Source organism: Manis pentadactyla, chromosome 10 (assembly GCF_030020395.1).
Source record: "Manis pentadactyla isolate mManPen7 chromosome 10, mManPen7.hap1, whole genome shotgun sequence".
Taxonomy (NCBI): domain Eukaryota; kingdom Metazoa; phylum Chordata; class Mammalia; order Pholidota; family Manidae; genus Manis; species Manis pentadactyla.
In genome coordinates this window covers 77,477,067-77,498,336 of record NC_080028.1, presented here as the reverse complement: position 1 = coordinate 77,498,336, position 21,270 = coordinate 77,477,067, and the positions used below count along the sequence as shown (strand labels likewise).

The window sequence follows — 21,270 nt, the reverse complement described above, 5'->3', positions numbered from 1 at the left end:
ACAATCCTAAACGGCCCTGTCCCCAGAGTCTGCATACATTGAAGCTGGCCCTCTAGCCTGGTTGGAGCCGGCACCCAGTAATACTCAGTCAATATTAATATTTTTATCCTGTCCCTTCCTTCTTCCCTCCTTCTTCAAGTCAGGACTCAATATTCCAATCTCATGAGCCACTTCAGCCTGGTGTCAGGGGCCATAGGACCCCAAATCTGATTCCAGAGGCCTTGAGCATGTCACAGAGACAATTTCCTTAAAAGCCGCTGTAGACATCTCTCCCCCTTCTCAAGTGCCATTCCTGAGACAGCTCATCTGATGTCCATTCTCATTCTGATATTCACCCCTCTCTCCTGTCTCCCCTTCACCCTCCTTGGGCACCAGGTGCAGCCTGACAGCAGGATCTTCTTCAGGACCGCCATTGTTAGAAAGCAGGAGGAGGCAGTGTGAGTATCTCCAATATAACATTTTCTCCCTTTCCCCCACCTCTCCTCTCTTCCTCCCCATGACCCATCTAGACAATTTTTCACCACCCTCCTCCTTGGCTCAATTCCAGACTCTGCACTGTCTAGGTTGTGAAATCTGGGAGCTCTCTGAAAATAAAAAGCAGACATTGCTCCAAGAAGCTGAACCCAGAGGGGAGAAAATCTCCAACAGGCGTAAAGCTGTCATGCCACAATTTCTTCTCGCTGAGTAATTTCTTGGCCTTTTCCATTGCCTCTGCTCTTGTTTATCTCTTACAAAATTGTGGATGATCTCAGAGAGAATTAGGGAGGCCATTTATTTCAATGGGAGAATCAATCACAGCTAATTGCCTTCCTCCCGATTCCTCAGCAAAATGAATGGTGGAGGGGAGGTGGGAAATTTTGGCTTATGGAAAGGATGTGTTAGGGGATAGGCAGTTTACCAAAATCTGATGTCTAGCGAAGGACTCATGGTAGGACTATCCCACAGGTGAGAAAGCAGTCATGTGGGCTTCTGGGAGGAGGTGTTAGTCTGAGATTCAAGCAGGCAGGAGTTGACTTAAGGAAAGTGTGCAAATCGCAACACCTCAGACCCTGGGCAGGTGTGCCAGGCCAGGGCTCCAGGTCGCAGGAAGGGGACAGGTGGAGATAAGGCAGTTTTCCAAACAGCTGACTTGGAGGTAAGGGAAAAGACAAATGCCATGTAGCAGAACCAGTGGGTTGGGTGTGGAAGGAGTCAGCAGATGTAGGTGACAGGAGGAGGGTGGTGAACAATTGTCTAGATGGGTCATGGGGAAGAAGGGAAGAAAGGTGGGGAGAAAACATTAAATTGGAAATACTCACATTGCCAGAGATGTTGGCCTCAGAGAAAGCAAAGTTCCTCTCCCCTATGTCTCCTTCTTTACCTGTGAAAGCCCCTAGAGTACTGCATCCTTTAAAACCCAGCCATTCACTCTGGAAATGTGGCCTAAAGTCACCTCTTACATGCATGCAGAGATTGAGCTCTGAGAATGTTAATCACAGGGCTGTTTATCATGGGGAAAATGGAAAACGGCCTTAATGTCTGGGAGTCGGTGAAGTGATTCATGATACAGCCACAAATAGAAGACTACACAGCCTTTCACACTCCTGGTGGGAGGAACATGCCAGAATGTGCGAAAATGCTCATGAAAGGTTGGTAAGTGAAAAGAGCAGGTAATAAAATGTGAGACCCTGACTCTATATCACAAACACCGGACCTATATAAAATGGTACAGATAATGGGATATGTGCATACTCATGTATATTAATATGTATGCATGTATCAACATTTTTAACTACCAACATTGGGTCTTTCCAGTCCTTAAAAAATATGTGTGTGTATTCACCACTTGTTGCAAGTTTGTACCTTTAAATAACATACATTATGCCCCCAAGGCCCAACCCCTGGTAACCACCATTTTGCTCTCTTTTTCATGAATTTGACCTTTTTAGATTCCACATAAAGTGATATCATACAGTACTTGTCTTTCTCTGTCTGAGGTCTTTCACTTCACTTACTATGCTCTGGGTCCATCCATGTTGAGCAAATGACAGGATAGCTTCCTTTCTCATGGCGGAATAATACTACATTGTACATATACTCCATATTTTTTTACCCATTCATCCATTAATGGGCATTTAAGATGTTTCTATATCTTGGTTATTTTGAATAATGCTGTGATAAACATGGGTGTGCATAAATTTACACAAAATTATATGTCAAATATATCCAATTAAAAAATACCTGTGTATATATAATATTGTACAAATAAAGCACATATGTAAAACCATACATATTACCCTATGTATGTACACCACATATATAATATATAATCATATAAATTACCACATAAATACTTCAGAGGAATGTACACCAAAATGTTAATGGCATTATATGTAGCAATATGTATACACACAAATATACATATATATACATAGTGTTGTGGATTGATTATTTATGACCCCCCTGAATTCATATTTCGAAACCCTAGCCCTTAGTGTGGCTGATTTGGAGATAGAGCCTTTGAAGAAGTAACAGGTCAGATGAGGTCATAAAGGTGGGGCCCTGAACTGATAGGATTAGCATCCTTATAAGAAGAGACATGAGAGGGCTCTCTGGTCACAGAAAGAGGCCATGTGGTCACACAGCAAGAAGGTGCCTGTCTACAAGCCAGGAAGAGAGCTGCCATCAGGAAGTGACCCTGCCAGACCTTGATCTGGGACTTCCAGCCTCCAGAGCTATGAGAAAATAAATGTGCACAAAGTTGCCCAGCCTCTAGTATTCTGTTATGGCAGCCCAAGTGAACTAATACACATGCATATACATACATATATGCATACTTATGTGGTGCCTTCCCTATATATGACAATATATATAGTTATTTATATGGCTTTATGCATATGACAATATATATATAACTAACTACAAAGAGAAGACTGGAAGAATGTCCATCAGAGGGTGGATAGCAGTTCTCCCTAGGCAGTGGGGTTACAGGTGACTTCTGACTTTGATCTTTCCTGCCTACCTACATTATCTGAATTTTCTACACAGCAAACCTGTTTGGCTTCATGTTACTATTAATATGTATTCCTATAAGATTATAATTCATTGCTGTAAGAATTATTATACAATTTTCTTCTGCTTAGAGGAAAGCCTGCTTTCCTCTGGGTCTTGGAGGCTGCAACAGGGCAACGAGGCCACAGTCAAGGGGAGCAGAGGCTCTGGAGCCAGGAGCAGGCAGAGATGTCAAGACCACATCTAAACCCTTGAGCAGGTTTTGGTGAGCCTGCCTGAGCCTCTTCTTCCCATCGTCACAGGGTTGCCACGGGAAATGCATTTCGCAGTTTCCAAAACAGACATGTGATGTGCAGGCTGGGATCTGTGTGCCTTCCAGTGTGTGAAGGTCCCTGGAACAAGGACAAGGGCTGTCCCTAGGGAGTTCTTGGAAACCGGTGCAGCCTCCGGGTCTTGACGCCTGCGTTTCATGTCTTCCGCACAGATCAGCTAGACATCATCTCCATGGCGGAGACCAGCATGATGCCCGAGGAGATTGAACTGGAGATGGTAAAAATTCAGCGTCTCCGGGAAGTCTTGGTCCGACGGGAGTCTGAGCTCAGGTTTATGTGAGTGCCTCGGGGAAGCGGCCGAGCAAAGGACGGGGTGTGGAGGGAGAGGACCCCACAGAGCCTAACATTTATGATTTATTGCTGTGGGCCAGGCACTGGGATAAAGGCATTGTGTGCACTTATTCTAAAAATTCATCTAATTCTTGTACCGCCTAGAGAAGGTGGGCTTTGGAATCTCTCGCTCTAACAGAGACCCTGGGGCCTGGATTTAGTTCAGGTGGGCTGTCTCTTTCTATGTTACCCCTTAGAGAAGAGGAAAGGGGCAAGAGGAGAGGCTGGACCCGGAGGTGGCACCCGCCCATGGTGGTGTCGGGAAAGGCGCACGCTCCGGGTTCAGAGAGGCCTGAGATCCACAGTGCCGGGTGAGCTGGGCAGGGTCTCTCTGAGCTGCAGGGCCCTCGTGTGTAGCATGGGCGGAAATGCCAGTACCTCTCCTCTGGTCGTTAGCGGCCTCGGAGTCACACGATTTGAAAATGTTTTGTTGACAGAACACAGAGCATTCCCGAGGAATGACAGGTCGTCTTCCCAGAGATATTGGGCTCCGGCAATTAAACAGCGAGAGTTTAAAAGCAAAACAAAGCAAAAGCAGAGGGTTAGGAGACAGCCTTTCTGGGAGACTCGCTACCTGGCCTCCCAACCCACAGTGCTACCCAAAAGAGCCATAGCAGAGCCTTTTCCACGCACCTGCCGGGCACCCCTCACCCACTTTCACCAATTTCTCTCAACTCCGTGAAGCCTGTCATGGGATTATCCCATTGTGCAGACAAGGAAGACTGAGGCTCGGAGAAACAGAACAACCTGGTCCGACCCAGCTCTTCTGCTTTCAAAACCCATGTTCTCACTGCTACTTTCTTGGACCTTCCCCATGCAAGGGACTGTGATATTCACAGCTGCCATTTATTCAGCTCTCTTCACACACATGATCGCTTTGCACAGTTCTGAGAAGAAGGTTCTAGAACATCCATTTTCTGCGGATCAGAAACCTCCTCCCTTTCATCTGGGAATAAACTATACCAGTGCACGAGTGCTCAGAAACAATCCCTCCCCACCCCATGTTTTTGGGGGTTTATTTTTTCAAAACAACTCCATGAAGGATTGGTCGTGTGGGAGAAGTTATTGACAAAGACCATGTGTTCTGTTAGGTCAGGTGATTCCAATAACAGAGAACCAAGACTGGAAATGATGAATTTGAAGCACCCGTAGGTTTGCCAAGTAGACATGAGCAACTGGTAGTTCTGTGTTTTTGTGTGAAGTATAGGGGGAACCACTGAACTAGATGTAGACACTCAGGGCTCACCCACTTGCAGGCAGTTACTGAATTAAAGGAATGGATGTGGTCAACCTGAATAAAAGAACAGACAAAGACATCAACAATCCATGTATTGGATCCAGGAAATGCTGAAATCTCCATGCAGCTCCTCCCTAAGGAAGGAGTCGGGGGGAGAGGGGAAAGCCAGCTCTCAAGCTTTTGGTGAAAAAGCATGGATAATTGTGAGTTCAGTGGCTACAACAGAGTTTGGAGTGTTTATAGTCTATAAATAATACATACATATCACAGTCATGAAAATTAAAAGTCTGTCTTCCTCTGGTTTATCTTTGATCCCAACTCAGAAAGGTGACTTCTGTTAGTGGTATTGGTTTTCATTACTTCTAGTATGTAGTTTTAAGAGTACTCTTGTATTTCTTAATATGTAACTGTTAGTCAGGACATACTAACTACCTCCTCACCCCCTGCCCCGTAAAAGATGATTCAATGAGTGCCTGGGTCTTACTTTCCAATCTATTTCTATTTTTATACTTCCAAGTTTTACTTTTTACGTTCTCAAAGAGAGAAGTACTTCGGTTCTAAAACTATAATTAAGCCTCTGTTCTTATGTATAGAATGTTTCTAGCACTACAAACATGTGACTGGCATTTACAATATCCTCCCCATGTTTTAAAAGGAAGGAAGACACAGAACATGAGCTCCTTCAGCTTAAAGGTGCTCAAGAGGGGCTAGAGGTTGCTTCTGCTAGTGTGGGGACAATACCTGCCACTTTGCATTTACTGTCCTTGGCATCAAGCATGTGTGTGTGTGTGTGTGGCTTCTGGCACACAGCAAATGCTCAATGACAAAAATAGCTAACATGTAATTGCTACCTCTGGGCTAAGCCCTACACTAAGCTCTTGACTTGTGACCTCACTGAATTTCCCCCTCATGCCCATGAGTCTGACCACTTAGGGACAAATGTCAAGAGTAGACACTTGAATAAATCAAATTTTCTCAAGGATACAGGGTTACTTGCTTTCTGGGTGTTGATGTGTGTGAGTTCTTTATATATTTTGGATGTTAACCCCTTATTGGATATGTTGTTACAAATATATTCTCCCATACTGTAAGATGTCTTTTTGTTCTACTGATGGTGTCCTATGCTTTACAGAAGCCTTTTAGTTTGATATAGTCCCACTTGTTCATTTTTGCTTTTGTTTCCCTTGTCCAGAGAGATATGTTCATGAAGAAGTTGCTCATGTTTATGTCCAAGAGATTTTTGCCTAATCTTTTCTTCTAAGAGTTTTATGGTTTCATATCTTACATTCAGGTCTTTGATCCATTTCAAGTTTACTTCTGTGTATGGAGTTAGACAATAATCCAGTTTCATTACCTTACATGTAGCTGTCCAGTTTTGCCAACACCAGTTGCTGAAGAGGCTGTCATTTCCCCATTGTATATCCATGGCCCTTTTATCATATATTAATTGGCCATATATGTGTGGTTTTATATCTGGGCTCTTTATACTGTTCCATTATCTATGGGTCTGTTCTTGCACCAGTACCAAATTGTTTTGATTACTGTGGCTTTGTAGTATAGCTTGAAGTTGGGGAGCGTAATCCCCCCGACTTTATTCTTCCTTCTCAGAATTGCTTTGGTTATTCAGGGTCTTTTGTGGTTCCATACAAATTTAAGAAGTATTTGTTCTAGTTCATTGAAGAATGCTGTTGGTATTTTGATAGGGATTGCATTGAATCTGTATATTGCTTTAGGCAGAATGTCCATTTTGACAATATTAATTCTTCCTATTAATGATTAAGACATCCCTAGCATGGGATGTATTTCCACTTATTGGTGTCTTCTTTAATTTCTCTCATGAGTGTCTTGTAGTTTTCAGGGTATAGGTTTTTCACCTCCTTTGTTAGGTTTATTCCTAGGTATTTTATTCTTTTTGATGCACTTGTAAATGGAATTGTTTTCCTGATTTCTCTTTCTGCTAGTTCATCATTAGTAAATAGGAATGCAACAGATTTCGGTGTATTAATTTTGTATCCTGCAACCTTGCTGAATTCAGTTATTCTAATAGTTTTATGGTAGATTCTTTAGGGTTTTTTAATTACGATATCATGTCATCTGCAAACGGTGACAGTTTAACTTCTTCCTTACCAATCTGGATGCCTTTTATTGCTTTATGTTGTCTGATTGCCATGGCTAGGACCTCCAATACTATGTTGAATAAAAGTGGGGAGAGTGGGCATCCTTGTCTTGTTCCCAATCTTAGAGGAAAAGCATTTAGCTTTTCACTGTTAAGTATGATGGTATGATGTTGGCTGTGGGTTTGTTATATATGGCTTTTATTATGTTGAGGTACTTGCTCTCTATACCCATTTTCTTGAGAGTTTTTATAATGAATGGATGTTGAGTTTTGTTGAATGCTTTTTTTGTATCTATGGAGATGATCATGTAATAATTTTTGTCCTTCTTTTTGTTGATGTGGAGTATGATATTGATGGATTTTTGAATATTGTACCATCCTTGCAGCCCTGGAATAAATCACACTTGATCATGATGGATGATCTTTTTCATGTAGTTTTGTATTCAGTTTGCTAAGATTTTGTGGGGTATTTTTGCATCTGTGTTCATCAGGGATATTGGCCTGTAATTTTCTCTTTTTTGTGTGTGGTGTCTTTGCCTGGTTTTGATATCACAGTGACGCTGGCCTCATAGAATGAGTTTGGAAGTATTCCCTCCTACACACTCATTTATTTCCTAAATTTTTATTGTGGCAGATTATGCATCACATAAAATTTACCATCTTGACCATTTTTAAGTGTACTGTTTAGTGGTATTAAGTACACTCACATTGTTGTGCACCCTCATCACCATCTGAGAACCTCCATCTTGCAAAACTGAAACTCTGTCCCCATTAAACAATAATTCCCCATTTCCCTCTCCCCCAGCCCTTGGCAACCACCATTCTATTTTCTTTCTCTATGATTTTTGACTCTCTTAGTACCTCAAATAAGTGGAACCATACCATGTCTTCTGGACACGCACATATCTAAAGGAAAATTGCTGAGAAAGTGGAGAAAGTGTAGGATATCTGATCTCTTCATTTACATGTCTGAAAGGTACATCAAACTCATTAAGTTCAAGTCCAAATTCATGATCTTCCTGCCCTCCACTCCATCCTTGCCAAGCCTACTTCAAACCAGCACCTCTATCTGCCCATGGAAACCTTAAATTCCCAAGTTAGATGCCATCCTTGCCCCTCCCAACTTGCCACCTCACATATTCAATCCATCACCACATTGTGTCAGTTTTACCTCCTAAAATAGTTTTCACCGCCCACTTTCCTCCCCTCCGTGGCTGCCACACAAGCCCTGATTCTCTTGTCCGTCTTGGCTCTTGACAGCCTCCCAGCCTTTCACCCTGCTGCCCTCGGGGCCTCAGGATCTTCTCAAAATGCAAGTCAGATAGTAGCTCCCAGTTTTAAATGCTTTCCAGACTTTGTCATTATGACAAGGCCTACAAGGTCCTGGCTGTTGCCCCTTCTCTCCTCCAACCATTCTCCACCCACAGCCCCCACCCCTGTTCTCCACCCCAGTGACCTCCTTCAGTTCCCTTCCCTGGGCAGTTCTCTTCCCACTCCAGGGGCCTTTCTGTTCCCGCTGCTCCCTCTGCCTGGACCCCTTCTTCCTGCCTCTACCCTTTGCCTGCTTAACTCTCCCTCTGCCTCCAGGACTCAAATCAGGCAGGCTTCTGAAGGAAGCCTTCCCAGCACTTGCACATCTGTGTCTGGTCTTATTCCAGTAACCAGGAGCCTTTCCTCGGAAGCCTTGTCCACGTTCGTTGGTGTGAGTACATGTTCAATGTCTCTCTTCTGCTAGATGCTGGCCTTGAGGAAGGCAGAGGCTGAGCTGTTTCTGTTCCCAATGAGCTTCCTGCTTTTCCCAGCGCCTGACCCATTGCAAAGGCTCCCCTGAAGCTGGCACGTCTGGGTGGAGAGAGCTACCTGGCCCTCTGGTGGTTGGGGCCGACTGTGGGTCCAGTCCACAGTGTTCCTACAGCATGACAGTGTTATGCAGCAGCTTGCAGTGTAGATACTTCACTAAATGTATGAGTTCCCTGTGGCTGCTATAACAAACTACCTCAATTTTAGTGTCTTAAAACAGTGCACACTTATTCTCATAGTTCTGGAGGCTGGAAGTCTGAAATGGGCTTCACTGGGCCACAGGGGAGAATCCTTTTCCTAGCCTTTTCCAGCTTCTAGGGCTACATTTCTTACATTCCCTGGCTCTTGGTCCCTTCCTCATCTTCAGAGATAGCCGAGTGGAATCTTGTGTCAAATCTTTCCCTCTTGTAAGGATCTTCGTGATTGCTTTTAGGGCCCACCTGGATAATCCAGGACCATCTCCTCATCTGAAAATCCTTAATTTAACCACAGCTGCAAAGTCCCTTTTGCCACATAAGATAACATGTTCACAGGTTCCAGGAATCAGGTTGTGGGCATCTTTGAGGGACATTATTCAGCTAACCACGTTAAATGATTGCAGCCGTTTGTTTCAGGGCTAAGGGCAGAGCTGGGCTCCAGTGTGGCAGGGACCCTGACAGAGATGGCCATGGCCAGGCGGAGTGGAGGGCAAGGCAGCACACCCCGTGTGGAGCATCCGCATGGCTTCATCTTATGCTGAGTTCTCATAATGCTTTGAAATATCCCCAAGAAAAAGCATCTCATGAGAGAGAAAGAGAGGGAGAGGGAGAGCTCAGTAATGCACTGAGTACTAAACGCTGACAATTAAGGGGTTTCCCACTCTCCTTGCTTGGTATTCGAACATTGCTGATTTGAGCAGCAGCAGAGGTTGAGAAATGCTTAATGGTCTCAAAGGAGGGCTCGGCTCTTTGTTCTGTGCCTACTCCAGAATCAGATAAGGCTTGACTTGGCCTCATTTCCACATTCCTTTTCAAGTAAACCCCAGCCCTCTTTTATTATTTCCAGGACAGGATACTCAGAGAGAAATGGGAGGAGGAAAAGTACAAATGGCTTAGCAGATTCGCCTTGGTGTTTTGTGTCTACACCAGCATAATGGGCCCCAGTCACTCATTAGACAATATCCTGGTTGACATTGTTCCCTTTATTTCATTGGCTGCTATTGATTCACTGATCAGGTATGTAGAACTTTTCACCTGGAATTCTGGCCCATTCTTGGTCCTTCTGTCCTCAGTCCCCTGAACTCCTCAGGGGTTTCAAATTAGATTAAGTCAAGCTACGATACTCCTGGTTAGGTTCTGCCAAAGATAGGGCAGCCTGTTTTTTCCTTACGGGATGTCCTGGTCTTTGCCAGGACTGCATTCTGACAAAAAGAGAGACCTACACTTACTCCACCCAGTAGATCACTCCTCCATTTGGATTCTAGCTCTGCCACCTACACTGTGCAATCTTGGGCAAACACCTTAACCTCTGTGAGCCTTAGTTGCTTCATCTGTCAAATGGGGGTACATCTCATGGCGTGGTTACAGGGAGTAAAAGAGATCATGTATATGATGTGCCCAGCCCAGTGCCTGCCACATATAAGTGTTCATTAAATGTTACTTTCCTTCAGGAAGAAATTGAGCTTGGAAATGAACAGATGTGTTCATAAGAGCAGATGTTGGGCCCGACGCCCTTGTTTTTTAGGAGCAAGTTATTATTGATTTTGAATAGGGCACACAAGAGAAGGTAGGAGTTTGGAGAGTGCAGTGAAGATCTCTTCCATGACAAGGATATACAGACTAGAGAGGCTCAGGAGCATCTGAGATCTGTCCTGAAACATCTGAAAAACTGTCATGTGGAAGACAGAGTTTGTTTCTTCTATGTGGAACCAGCAGATGCTTCATTGAATCAGGATACTGTCTCAGCATGAGAGGGGCCTCCCTAAGTACTTGGAGTTGTAAAAAGCTGGAACCTTGGGAGGTAATGGATTTCCACACCTGGGGTGATTCAAGCATTTCTTTATTCCTTCCTTCATGCTACAAGCATCTGTTGTGTAACCATGATGTCTAGGCCGAGGGAATGTAGCGATGAACAGTACAGATGAGGGCTCTGCCCTTACGGAGTCCAGGAGAGGAGACAAAAGTTGGATGGATGGTACCTGCATGATAGTTGAAAGTTTCCAATGGGTGACTGATGGGATAGTGGGTGCCGAAATGATGTGGGCAATTTGTAAGGTTACCTTATTATTAATTTATCTAAAATCTCTTGAGTACTTACATGTACCACACACAAGGCTAACAACTTTGCAGATGGATCATCTGATGTCATCTTTATAGCAACCTGATGAGGCAGATGCTTTCATGAGCCACATTTTACAGATGAGCAAATATAGTTTCACAGAAGTTAAGAGATTTTCCCAAGATCACCAATTAGTAGTGTTGGGATGCTAGCTCCAGCATCCTGACCACAGAGCCCCTCACTGCCTTCCAGCCCACTGCCCCTCCTTGGAGAACCAGCTCCAGGTGGGAGTGGGGGTCTCTGGCCTCTCCTCACTCACCTCATCCAGGCCAGAGCTGATTGGTCCAGATGGGCTTAGTCTCAGCCAGTCAGAGCCATTCTCCTGGGATACAAAGAGACAGAGCCAATTAGGTGATGGGAGATTTGCAAACCAAAGACTGTGGGTGAGCAGAGAAAACCCATCTTTGGAGGAAAGGAAGATAGTATAGCTGCCTCAGGAGTAGCAAATGAGAGACTGTGGTCCCTGAAAGCAGAGAGTGAACCTGGCCGTGACATGCCCATTCCCATCCCCAGGCAGCACAGCTGAACTGGGCCCGTCCATACGATGCTGCATCTTCTTGCACCCTGGGCATCCACTCCCCAGACCCTTGGAGAAATGCCTCCCCCTTGTGTCACCACAGCTCAGGGAAATCCCAAATCCATTGCTCTGATGTCTGTGAATTTCCAGGGTTTCCATTCTCGGCTCTTCTTCTCTCCTAGGCTTGGTTTCCTGGATCCTGTCCCCCATGCATGAGGGTTTGAAATTCTGATGCTTCACCAGTTTCCATAACAACAAAAACAAAGCCCTCTGCTACTCCCACAGGTCTTTTGAGGAGAACTAAGGATCATGGAAAGGGGTAGCCCTGAGCTCTCTATGGCAATTAAAAAACCTGCATTTGACATTCCTGGCTGACAAGGCCCTTGTCACTGCCCTGAACCAAGGCAGCTCCTTTGTCTTGGCCCTTTCCACACACAGGACCCACTCTCTGCACCTTCCTTGCTCTCTTCACCCAAGTGAGAAACGTTCCTCCTCCCATCTTTCACAGAGTGTAAGAAGCCATGACACCAGAACATGTTGGGCTCTTGGGAACAAGACCCCAGGCATCTGTCACAGTATGATTCTGTGCAAATCCTGTTTCCTCCCCGAGATAAATCTGGGTACCAGCTCTTGAGGTAATAACATCTCCCCCCATTTTCTTACATGTTTACTAAATTATCTTCTTGAGTCCATTTCTATTCCTTCTAGTTCATGCTGGAATGTTTTATTAGAAAACTCAGCAATGCTGAGAACTCTGCTTCCCAGAACCCCTTTCCTTGTCTGGTTCCAGGTTAAAGGTGGGAGATCAGGGAGGCAGAAGTGTTTACTCATTGAGAGCCGCCATGGTTAGAAAAGGAGGAGAATCAGAGAGGGCCACAGAGGTTTCAGCCCATTCTCACCCTCTGCTGTTTCCCATCCAGCTGGTCTGCCTGACTGCCAGCTCTGTTGACCAACGGCAACCCTGTGTCTTCTAGACACTTGGCAGACATGGCAGTAGCCACCCGTAGACCTTTCTGCCTGCAACCCCAGCTTGCCAACTGGATGTGCCTGACTTAGATGGGCTGGCTGGTGAGTCCTCTGTCTTTTCCCCCTTACAGACCTCTGCCTCTTCAGCTCTTCCCCTGATTGTGGAAGGTCTAATTTCTATAGTGCACCCCTCATTCCATAACTCATGTTGGTTCTGCTTCCCTGAAGAACTGATGGACTTCCCTGAAGACCTGACCGATACACAAGCAAGGGCCTTCACAGAAGCATCCAGAGGCTGGAGGGAATGAATCACAATGGAATCACCTGGAAAGCTTTAGCGAAAATGCTGGCGTCTGGATCTTACTCCCAGAGTCTGATTTAAACTGGTCCAGACATCAGGAGTTTGAAAAGTAGTTGTGATTCCCTGCCATCCCCATCCCACCTACCGCCATTCGGATGTCCCTTCACCTCTTCTCTAGATGAACTAGGATTCTGGGGTCCATCAGCTGCCCGCAGAAGACTCATCTGGCTTTCTTTCCACAGTTATTTTTTGGATGAAAATTGGCCTCAGACTGAAGGTATAAAATCTGCCCTACACTAGTGTGACTCTTTAGCACAGCAGTAGCTACCTTTCTCTCCAGTAGCTTAGAATCATGATCAGAATCAGAATAAAATGCTTGTTTGTAATCTCCCAGGGTGTCTGAAAGTCCCAGTGCCACCTGTTGTTTTCATCATCACATCTGCTATTGAAATACATTGATTAAGCCTCTAATTGAATCCGGTGCTATATTTATCAAGAAAATTACAATGGAAGCTTTCTAAAAGCTTATAACCAACAGTGGAATTAATAATCATTCATCAATGATCACTCTCAATTAACACCATTGCCCACCTATTTCTCTCCTCTAAAAACCAACCCACAATATGGGGGACCTGGTATAGGGGAGAGCCTAGTAAACATAATATTCTTCATGTAATTGTAGATTAATGATAACAGAAAAAAAAGAAAGGGGGATTACTTCCTGATAGGATAAAACTAACTGTAAATCAACGATTAATGCATGCTTTAAATATCCTTAATTTTGATCATTTAAAGGGTGTCAGATGATCACCTATGGAAGTACATTGTTCTGATAATATTCCTTTCTCTTAAAAAAAAAAAAAGCAGTTCCTGTGTGGTGACCTCCAATAAGTTCTTCACAATGGTATAAAGGGCATATCAAAGTGTGGGCAAAGGGTCTGTTTGTGTTTATACAGAGGATCAAAGCCCAATTTGGCTACCCAGAAAACAAAATAAGATACGATATGAAGAAGTTCCAACATCAACATACTCTGAAAGAGTCATTCCAGAAGATGATCATCAAAAAACATCAACAAAGATCCTGGTGCTGTTGCAGTTGTAGCTGCATTCATCCCACTGGTTCCTGGAATTGCCACTGGAATGAAGAAGGAGATATCTAAGCTGGTCTGTGCATACAGTAAAACAACAAATTTGACTGGATCTATACTGTTGGAACTCAACCAAGAATTAGGAGAAGTGCAAGTTGCAGCGCTCCAAAATCTTGCGACTACAGACTATGCTCTGTTAAAAGAACATATGGGATGTGAACAGTTCCCAGGAATGTTTTTTTTAATTTGTCTGATTTTTCTCAAACTATTCAAATTCAGTTAGACAATATCCATCATATCATAGATAAGTTTTCACAAATGCTTAGGGTGCCTAACTGATTTTCTTGGTTTTGCTGGAGATGGCTGGTAATTGTAGGTCTGCTTTGGTTATGTAACTGTATTCCTATTATGTTAATGTGTGTGTGCAATTTAATTAGTAGTTAAAAACCTTTACATGCTTAAGTTACTCTACAAGAAGATATGTCAAAGAAATAACCAATCTTCCCATGTTTTCTTCCATCTGCTACTTCTATAGCTTTTCTTCTTCCTTCCTAATTACAACCCTTAAATAGAATTCATGCCTCATATCGAATTTACCGAGTATCATAATTCTTCCAAGTGGTAAAGATACCCAAGACAAATGCTGGGCATAAAACCCACAGGGCATAAATCTGCAAAGAAGTAAAAAGCTAACCTTTTCAAACAATATGGCTTCTCTCTCACTTACCAACTTTACATTTCCCTGTATGGCCCCGGAAGATGACTGGTTAGCCAGAGATGGGTAAGATTCCTCAAGGGAGGAACAACCTAAGACTGGCACAGTCACAGGGGGCCATCAAGTGAGAAATTGGGGATCAACAGAGGTGAGGCTTAGAACCTTGCCCCCCCATTTTGAGAGAAATCTTCTGCATCCGTGGATGTTTTGTTGCCCTTGTCTAGCTTGGATTAATACTTAGCCTATAGGCACACACCTGATCATCTACATTTGCTTTCTTACAGCACTAATCTATGTTTTCTACCTGTATCTTGCATCTACCTACCACTTCAGCATTTCATTAAAAATAATAATAATAATGAGGGAGAAATGTGGGATTCACATATAAATCAAGTATAAAAATCAAATGAATATTCATATTTGACCTGATTGTTTATAGTTCATAATACGTGATCAAAACCGAAAGTTTCTGTGCTGACTGCCCTTATACTGTTCTCCATGTAAGAACTTATTCACCATGTAAGAACTTGTTCATTGTGCTTCAGAAGATCTGAGACTGATGAGAATTAGGCTTGGGGTGGATTAAAGATTGTGCATTAAAAAAAAAAAATCCAACCCACGGTCACCCTTTTAGTTTTTGTTTTTTAAAGAAAGGAAGTAGACAGCCTAGAGTTGGAAGACAGGGAATGTCTGAGCCTCTTCCCTGAACTGCAGAAGGAGTTGGGGCTCAGAGTGCAATGATGATAAAGGTAGATTCTGGAGCCGGACAGCGCAGAAATTCACTCCCAGCTTTACCACTAACTGCTCAAACTTTAAGCCTCAGGTCCCTCATCCGTAACACTGGCACAATAGCAGTTCACACTTCATAAAGTTGAATTGAGGGGTAAATGAAATAATGCATGAAAAGAACGTAGTACAAAGCCCAGCCCTATAAAAGCACCCTATATAGGAACCACAATAATGCTTGGGTAAGACATTCTGCAACTTATAAATGAGTTTGGGTGCCAGAGTTTGGTGCAAGACAAAAACTGTCCATTTATATAATGAGATCTAAATGTCACTCTGAAAGCAACCCTTTAGAACACTCTCGAATAAACTGACATGTTGGCTTCACGTGAAGTTTTCCCAAATGAGGGCATCTGGGGAGCTGTACCAAACCGTTAACAGAACTCCGCACCCTCCTTCCCCTTGGAGATGATCCACTGTTTCACACCTGCAAGTGCTCCCACTGCCTCTCAGGCCCAGGAGAGCCGGCTGTAAGCTAGAACAATGTAGAGTAGGTCTGCTGCAGGCCGTGATGTGCTCTGGTGATGATATTCAGGGAGCTTTGCCCAGGGCAACATTAACTGCCTGGAGGAGTCGGGCCTCTGGCTATCTGCTGTCTGCTATCACTGAATTTGGTCTGAGAAGCCTGGCGAGGATGGTCAAGTGATCTGAGTCATGGCTGAAAGAGCACTGGATTTGGAGACAAGACTTGTGAGATCTTGGCTGTGTGACGTTGTGGGACTCAGCTGGTCTAGTGTTTCACCAAGTAGGGTGCACTTTGAGGTAGTATTTGGAAATGTTCATCAAAAACGTATGTTTGTGTCTTTTAAGGAAAAATACTGGTTTCCTTTGGTTTCAACCTTTAGACTGAAATTTCTTTCATATAAAAAGTGAATCAATGTAAAAGAAAATACTGAATAACAACTAGTGGAGGGAGCTGGAGACCTGGCAGATGCTGCCATGGTGATACTCAAACGACTGATGTTTGGGAAACACTGACTTAGCTACATGGAGCCCAGGATGCATGAATATTGCCTCTGTGGTTGAGGAAGTCAGCACAGGAGCGGCAGCACAGGTAGGAAGGTCAAGAGTTTTACTGGGTGCAGGTGGGTATCCCCACTCAGTTACTTTCACCAGCTGTGTGATCTTGGGCAAGTTGCTTAACTTCTCAGTGACTATCGTTTGGTGTTTTCTGACACCAAATATGCATCATTTTTTCACACCAATTCTCTGACTCTCCATCACCAACCGGGTATCCCACAATTCAATTCCATTCTGACTCTGGATTCTTGGCCCACAAGTGAAGAGGCTCAGACCCTTGGTGATGTTGGTCCTACCTCCTGGGCCACCCATAATTCTGCCCAGCCAAACACAGATTTGGGGTTCCCACAACCCTTCCCGCAAAGGTTGGAAGGTTTTCTGTCCTGACTCACAGAACTCAGGGAAGCATTTTACCTGCATTCACTGGTTTATTATAAAGCATACAGCCCAGGAAGAGCCAACTGGAAGAGATGCATAGGGCGCGGCCTAGAGGCTGGTGTGATGCAGAGCTTCCGAAACCTCCCCGGCACGTACCTCCCCAGGCCATCAAAGTGTTCATCAACACAGAAACTCCTCAGACCTCAGTATTTAAGAGTTTTTGACTCAGTCACATCCCTACTCCTCTCTCCAGAGGTGGGAAGTAGGGCTGAAAGTTCCCACCTTCTAATCATGACTTTGGGGGAGCAGCCCCCACCTGAAGCTATCTAGGGGCTCCACCACATCACCTCATTGGCATGAACCCAGATGTTTGTGCCTGAGGGGATCATTATGAATAATAAAAGACACTCCTATCCCTCAGGAAATTCCACCAGGGGTTTTAGGAACTTTGTGCTCAGAAGCAAGGAGGGGAACCAAATGGATATACAGTATCCCCAACTTATATGCATGGCATATGGTCCAAGACCCCAGGGGATGCCTAGACTGCAGATAGTATAAAACATATATATATATATATATATATCTCCACACTATGCTTTTCCTATACATACTTAGCTATGATAATGCTTAAATTATAAATTAGGCACAGTAAGAGATTAACAACAATAATAATGAAATAGAACAATTATAACAATATACTGCATAAATTCATGTGAATGTGGTCCCTCTGTCTCTCTCAAAATAACTCACTGTACTATCCTCACTGTAAGATAAATTCTAGCCGAAATAGGCAGGCGAAGAGAGGCAACAAAGGGCAAGGTAATTTATTTGAATGCAATTCCCGGGTGAGGTTTCCCAGTCTACAGAAATGGAGGCTGGGGAAGTCATGTCCAGCAGGGCAGGCAGCAAGTTTTTAAAGAAGGTAGGGAGAGGGAGAGCAAAGGTATACAGTGGCTTGAGGATTGGCTCACTTAGGGTATGTGGGGGGTCTCTCATTGGCCTTTAGCCAAGTATTAGAAAGTTACCACTACTCTTCTAGCTTGGGGGAGGGCTCTAGTTAGGAATGTTTATCTGATCAGTCTCTGGAATGTTGTCAGACTAGAATCTGTTGGTCTCTTCACCTTGTTTGGTGGGACCTGAGCTTGTCCAGCAGGCTCACCCCTTCTCCTGGAGCCTCCAGCCTTACACTCACCCTTCTTGTGATGATGTGAGATGATAAAATGCCTATGTGATAAGACGGAGTGAGGTGAATGACGCAGGCATCATGACCAAGTGTTAGGCAGCTACTGACCTGATCCAAAGCCAGAAAGAGGACCATCTGCTTCTGGACCGAGGGTGACTGCGGGTAACTGAAGCCACGGAAAGCGGAACTGCGGTTAATGGGGGGACTGCTTATTTTATTACACCACACTTGTTTTCCTCAGAACCAGTTATGGCATGGGGGTTTTTTTGTGAAGAGCAGATGAGACAAGCTCTGTAGAAAAGTTATCAGAGTAGCCAACCTACAGTTACTGCTCGATAAATCAAACCATGATGCTGCTGTTTCATGAGAAATCACCACATACGAAGGAGTAAAACAATGTCCCCTGAAGGTGTTCCTAGGGAGCCACAGAGTCTTTTGTTATGCTTTTGAAATAAAAATTAACTAAAAATTGGAAATAAGGGAGGGAGTTGGGGAAAGCACATCCCTACCATGCATAGTGGGGCGTTGTTTAAAGGCCTGTCTGAGAATTATTTAATTATCTGGGAGGGTGTACACATATTTGACTTTGTTATTTACTATTTGATTGGAGCACCAACACTGAAATCTCACATCAGCTTGTAGATTTTATCTAGTAGGAAAATAACCCTAAAGTTTATGGTTTTGTTGTCCTAGAGGCTGTTAACCAGCTTTATTCAAAGATTGTTGCTGAAACTTACCTATGAATCCAGGTCTTTAAATGCTCCGAGAATGAGCTTTACCATCTTACTTGTTCCCTGATTAATGAGTTAGATAAATTTTTAACAAGTGTTCACTCTGTATTTGTATGAGTCATGTTTACAAATTCTGAAACTATGCTCGAGTGTGATCATCAGTGCACCAGGCCCCAGCGAGTCCCCTGTGCCCATAATATAGTTCAGCAAGCATTCACAGAGAGCATTCTGTGTGCAAGGCTGGTCACCGCAGGGAAGAGGAAAATGGGTAAGAGTGGTCCCCAGAATCAAGGATTTCATAATTACTTATGTAGAGATCGGAAGTATATAAATTAATTCTTCCACTGTGAGGAAGAGAGAAGCAGCCCCAGGCAGCCAGGAGCTGGCTGGGCACTGACAGCTAGGCTGACGTGTTCTCCTGTTGAACATAAACTTTGTTGCAAATGGCCAACATCAAATCGAGAGGGCCACCCTGAGACCAGGAAAGCAAGACAAAAATAAGACAAACTTCACAAGTGTTATCTGAAAGCAAATAAAGATGTGAACATTGTCCAGACCACAAAAATAACCAAACGCCTCCACACGCTGGCTCATCTGAGTGACTGCTGCTTCCTCACCAATCCTTTGCTCTGGTTTTATCTTTAAATCCAGCTTTACCTTTGCTCTGCTCTTCTCACTGACAGGTAAAAATTAAGAAAACTTATCAGAGAATTAATCACCCCCACTCACTGACAACCCGGCTTCCTTTAAACCTTCCCCCGAAACATCGAACGCAAACCCAAGTCTTAGAATAAGTCCTTTTTAGCACCATCTTACTGATCGCTTTCTGTCCAGAAATGAATGAAAGGGCAAGCTAGCCAGGTACCAATCCACAGATTGGTACAATTTAGCTACAGAAACTTTAAATGATGTAAGATGGAGAAAACTGTTAGGTAGAAATGTAGACATGAGCAGCCAGGGAAGGGGAAGATAGGATCCAGGGGAAAACCCTGTCCAAAGAGCCCAGGTAGGGGGTCCCATGTGAAGACAACAGAGGCTTGGCAGGGAGGTAACTTCTCTGCTTATTGGGACCAGGCCAAGCTGATCCCAAGCTGATCCCAGCTTAGGGGCAATCGAACAAAACTAAGACCCTCCCAAACCACACCTCATCATGAGAAAAGACCTGCGCACTGAGGGATGGCTGCACAGGTGGACCCGTCAATCACATAGGCCCACCCTGTCAATCGAAGTGGTGCCTCCTAGCCAGAATGCAGTATATAGGCCACCTAATGGATGGAGGCCTTTGTCTGCCTTGAATCTGGCCTGCTCCTCCCTTGGAGTGTACTCAAATAAAACTTCAGCTCTGCTTTGTTATTGTGTCTCTGCCTTTCGGGTCTTTGTTTTGGAGGGGACGTGAACCAAGGAGGGAAAACCCGACCCACAACAATCCTTCCATCTCTGTGTCACCTGCTCAGTGGTCATGGGCAGGATCTTCTGGTTGGCTGAACCTGGGGAGCAGGGGCTGCTCTGTTTTTTAACTTCTCTAATGAGGTCTGACACATTGAACAGTTTTCCCAAAGCTAGAGTTTGGATACTGAGCAACCAAAAATTGCAACTTTTGTCCATTACAGGAGCAATAAAAACAATAGATGGTCTCTAAACAGCTTTCTAAATATGGTGAGTCCTGCTATCTGTAGGATTTTTTGGGGGGACGTTTCATGCTGAATTGGGGTCACAGCTAAATTTTTTGGAAAAATAAGGGGGAGGCTTCTCCTTGCCTTATAGTGGTGGGCACCCAAATCAGACTACTTTAGATTTAGCACCCTGGTTCCACCATTTAACTAGCTGTGTGACTCTGTTTGAGCCTCACTGAGCTGCAAGGTTTTCATCTGTAAGAGATGGTCACATAGTATTCACCTTGATGGTTCGCTATAACCTTTAAAAGGATTAACTCAGATAATCTGTATAGAGGGCATAGTGCCAAGTAATGCTAAATTCTGAATAAATGGTAGCTGAAATCATCGTTAGCATCATCACCACCACTGATAATCTTTCCCCACACAGCACTCAGCTTCTCTTCTAAAGAAACGTTGGATGCATGTTTAATGACTGTCCAAGAGGAACTCCCCAAATTTGCCTACCTGTTGATTCCAACCAGGGATGCTGAATTTTCAGGAATCTTGCCAACCTGCCATGAAACTGTTGGTAGCTCGAAATCTGCCATGGTAGGAGTATTTACACCATGGAAATTGGCAAATGATACAAACCAGTAGTACAACCCACCTTCCTGATTCCCAGCCAGTTGGTGAGCATTTGCCAGCAGCACTACTAATTATAACCCTACCCTGCCAGCTTTGGAGCCTCCAGCAGAGGATACTTGCTGTTTCTTTGTGGGTCAACCAAACCCTAGGATCCTGCTTTCCTATAAAGGAGGCCACTAAACGCTGGCACTGAATAAACATGAGGTTGGTTTGAATTTTAGTG

General features: G+C 44.1%; 1 protein-coding gene across 1 annotated transcript in view; it reads left to right on the top strand.

The window, feature by feature from the left end:
* Window positions 1-1,605: 1,605 nt before the first annotated feature.
* LOC130679370 (bMERB domain-containing protein 1-like) overlaps window positions 1,606-21,270 on the top strand; it is a 38,699-nt gene continuing 19,034 nt past the window's right edge. The window contains exons 1-2 of the mRNA XM_057487976.1: window positions 1,606-1,632; window positions 3,412-3,599. Of these exons, the coding sequence (XP_057343959.1) occupies window positions 1,606-1,632; window positions 3,412-3,599 (215 nt within the window). The remainder of the gene's footprint in view (window positions 1,633-3,411; window positions 3,600-21,270) is intronic.